Raw genomic sequence first — 4,453 nt, 5'->3', positions numbered from 1 at the left:
TGTCAAAAACCTGTCCATTTTGAGCTAGCTAGCTTGCTCGCTTGAGGAGCAAAGCAGCTTGATAAATGGCGCAAACCGCCAGGTCTAAACATGACGTCATGGCGTCGTGAACGATGTTTTGACTGGTAGGCAATCAGAAAGATGACTATGGCAAATTATATGTTCCATTATTATAAATTATATTTTATAATTATGATTTTTTTTTAAAAATCAGATTTAAAATATTTATTAAAAAATAATTAGAATTTTTTTTTTTTGTCTTTCCTTTTTTTTTCTTATCTTCCCTCCAATTTTCTGAGGCCCCCCTAGCGCCCCCTGGCGGCCCCCACTTTGAAAACCACTGGGCTAACTCACCAGTGAGCAGAAAGCAGTGGTTTCTATTTGAACAATAAAGAATACAAATAACCTTTCACAAACAGCTCTACCATAACTGAATGAATCGTTTTTTTACCGATGCAAAGACGCTACAATCGATGCATCGCGAGTTCAACCCAAACTTTAGCCGATGAGCACTCTTTCAACCGGAGCACTCGCATTTTGAATGTTTATGCCGGTGCACCGATGCGAATCGGTGAATCTTAACAATCCTATTGGAGAATGTACACATTTTGGCACATTTCCTTAGCATTTAGAGAATTCATCAAGCTCCTGTCATGGCTTCCACTTAGTTCATCTGGGTCATTTCATCCAGTTAGGACCCCTCCTGAGCAAAAACCAATATATGGCTGCAGCAGGACTCTGCCATCTATCTGCCCTGTTGATTCATCCGGACCAGCTTCCCTTCAGATCCACCAAGGAGCCACCCTTTTGACTTTTTTTTTTAATAGAATAGAATCAATGTTGATCACCTGTCGCTGACATGCCAAGAGCTCTTGCTAAGATCAACTCAAAATAACTCTGAACAATCTGCTGTGTATGTGTGTCTGTGTGTGTGTTTTGTGTGTGTGTGCAGACATGGCGTGGCTCCGTCAGAGTCGAGGTTCTCCCCGACTCGTGCTGGTGGTGGTGTGTGTCGCTCTGCTGCTCGACAACATGCTGCTGACTGTGGTCGGTGAGTAAAACCACTCCAGATGTGTGTCGGTTGAGATACACATTAAGATACGGCATTAATATGATTATTTATTTATTTTCATTTCAAACTGTTTCAGATTATCTGAAAAAACGCCTTATTTCAAAGCTTTGAACAATTGGTTTTTCTTTTGATAATATAGAATTTTTTTTTACATGTAAATGGTCTGCAAAAGCTAAATTCCCTGTGTTCCCTGAGAGGGAGTTTTTCTCCTACACACTCCCCCCATGCCTGAAACGCTTCCTCCTTGGTTTACTTTTGCAACATAGTGACATCACTATGGAAAGCTCGCACTTCTATTTGCTAATGCTCCAACAAATTGTACGTGATAGGCTAAGGGGCGGGACGTCTCCAAGCAGTTGACTAATCACATCAGAGCCGGCAAGCTCTGTGCATTGTTCACAGGGTTAACATGAAGCCAGGGTCACATGAGGTCAGCTGTCCACATACTTTTGTCACTGTGCTGTTCCAGACATGGTACAGTAACAGATCGTCCTCCAATGTTCCTCTAGCTGCTGGAAACAGATTAGTGACGCATCTAAAAACCTGGAGGTTAAAGCTGTCGTCAGTAGTTAGACTAAGAGCTGTTTGTAAAGGCTGCACACACACACACACACACACACGCACGCGCGCACGCACGCACGCACGCACGCACGCACGCACACACACACACACACACACACACACAAACAAACACAAAGACCCTTTGACTTTGAACTTTAAAGTCTACAGTCTCTTAGTTCACAGTTGTCTCCTTCGGTTTCTTCTCCCATAACATCTCTTTCGCTGCTCTTCCTCGACTGATGTGTTTTATATGTCGTTACTTTGAATATATGTCTTGTTAAAAGCACGTTTTAAATATTTATATATTTGAAAATTCAAAACACATCATATACGTCATGATTTAATGACAGGAGAACTTTGCAAATCTAAGTTGATATTTAGCCATATGAATGAAATTGTTTACAGGATATTTAACTTTTGCTTAATTAAAATACATTTGATATTTCAAATAGTTGACTTCTTTCTTTTTGGGGATTGTATAAAAGCAATATATGGCTGTCAATATTTTACATGTGGCCTGGAAGACCTCAGCGCGGTGTCTCCCGCAGGTTTGAACAAGACTTAATTGAGTAGTATTAATGTAATACATTTTATGGCAGTGAAATTATTGTCCCTGGTGAGGTTTCATGAAAAATACAAAGAGACAAACTATATCACTGCACTGAGCATTTGTTACAGGACATATGTGTTAATGAACTTGATCAGGAAACCCTAAATGAACCAGTTATCTTCCTCTTCCAGTGCCGATCATCCCGACCTTCCTCTACGCCATCGAGCATCCCAGTTCAGAGCTCCAGACCGCCCAGCCCGCCCTGGTCCCTGTGCCCAGCCTCAGTGCACCACGCTTGGGCACGGTGACCGCACAGTCCCCCTCCCCCAGGTTAAACTTCCAGACCTCAAGCAGGAGCTCGGATCTCCCTCTGCCCAGCTTCAGTGCACCGGTCCTGGGTACACAGTCAGATCAGAGCCCCCGGTTGTCTCCTCTGGTGTCCCTGTTTGACAACTCTACCTTCAGCATGCAGGAGATTCGGACTAAGCCCACCCCTTACAAAGAGACCATGGACCGGAGTGGCCTGAACACAGAACAGGACATCAACGCAACTACAGTAGGTGATATTCACCTGACACTGAGAGTGCAGGGGGTATAGAGTGTATACAGGTGGGTTTATACACATGCTCTCTCTTCTCTGCAGGAGTCCTCATGTCTTCAGGACAGTGCGTTTCTGGAGGAGGAAAATGTTCAAGTTGGTTTGTTGTTTGCCTCTAAAGCTATCGTCCAGCTGCTCATCAACCCCTTCGTTGGACCGCTCACCAACAGGTATCTGCATGGGCAGACACTGAACTGTTTATTTACTAGCTGCACAGGCTCAAGGGTAAAAAAGGCAGTGACGTTAAGTAACTAAGAAGGCTACTTTGCTTGAGTACAATTTTGAGGTACTTACTTTACTTTTTAGGTAGGTATTCAATTTGGTTATACTTTGTACTACCACCCCACTACAATTATGAGGTAATTGTTGTATGTTTACTACATGTATTTAATACCTTTAGTTACTTTACAGATGTGGATGAATGATGTGAAACATAATCAAGTGTTAAATCAGACTTTAGTTCCACCTGGAGTAAATCCACAAGCTACCCTGCAGTATACAAAGTCATTAACACTAGCTGCACCTTTACCAGCTTTGAGAACACTTTCATGATCAATCATTATAAAACATATATTATTCTGAAATGGACCAATCTGCACAATGACTATACTTTTGGTACTTGAAGTATATTTTGATGCTGATACTTTTGTACTTTTAACTATGTAACATTTGAAATTATTTTACTTGTAACAGAGTATTCCCGCTCATTGGTAGTTTTACTTGTACTTAAGTACACAATCTGAGTACTTCTTCCACATCTGCCAAAAGGTAAGGGGACCCTTGCACTTAAAACTGTATATTTATCAGGTATATTGGGATCATTTGGGATGAGCTCTCGGCTCAGTCTAATGAGTAGAAAAGGAAAATAACTGTAGATTCTGCTTTTAGCGCTATTTACAACTCTTAGACCCTATTGAATGAAATAAAAGCTATTCAATTGTTCATAAGTGGTCGTTTATTTAGCTAACAAATATTAAAAATTGATTTACAGACATCTCTTTCCGTATGCATGTCAATAAGAAAAAGTAACAGAAATGTAGTACCACCGTTGGCCCCTAGGAAAATGTGTTGTGGTGCTCCACCTGGGACTTGGTCGTATCCCATTCAGGTCTAAAATGTCTTCTTGTAAGTCTTAAATCAACTTCCTGTTTCCTGTTTGTTGGTCTCTTTACAGTAAATAAGTGTTGCATTATTTCATTTTCTCTCTTTCTGTCTGCAGGGTCGGGTATCACATCCCCATGTTTGCTGGTTTCATCATCATGTTTGTGTCAACCATCAGTAAGTCACACACCTAGACGCAAGCACACACGCACGCACACACACACACACACACACACACACACACACACACACACACACACACACACACACACACACACACACACACACACACACACCCCACACATACATGATGACAGTGTGTTTAATATAAAGATATTTATAATCATACACTGAAAAAACTGGAACGTCGGGTTTTATTAAATGTATTGTGTCACACATTTCACAACTGTATTAGGTTAGTTGAAAGCAATACATATTGTGTTTGAATAACGAAATATTAGGTTTAAGTTAATATTATTGCTTTCAACTAACCTAATACAGTTATGTGAAATGTGTTGGCATAATACATTTAATTAAAGTCAACGTTTCAGTTTTTTCAGTGTGTGTGTGT

The 4,453-nt window shown here is 40.8% G+C and overlaps 1 protein-coding gene across 1 annotated transcript; it reads left to right on the top strand.

Annotated features, from left to right (window-relative positions):
- Positions 1-954: 954 nt before the first annotated feature.
- LOC104953495 (chromaffin granule amine transporter-like) lies at positions 955-4,059 on the top strand (the record flags this gene model as incomplete). The annotated part of the gene is made up of 4 exons (XM_010780442.1): positions 955-1,051; positions 2,375-2,739; positions 2,827-2,951; positions 4,001-4,059. Coding segments are annotated over exons 1-4 (646 nt in total), but the record flags the coding sequence as incomplete, so codon positions are not given.
- Positions 4,060-4,453: the final 394 nt, after the last annotated feature.

The sequence above is a fragment of the Notothenia coriiceps genome, unplaced genomic scaffold, assembly GCF_000735185.1.
Source record: "Notothenia coriiceps isolate Sejong01 unplaced genomic scaffold, NC01 NC01_scaffold00021841, whole genome shotgun sequence".
NCBI lineage: Eukaryota > Metazoa > Chordata > Actinopteri > Perciformes > Nototheniidae > Notothenia > Notothenia coriiceps.
This window is presented reverse-complemented; position numbering and strand designations above follow the sequence as displayed.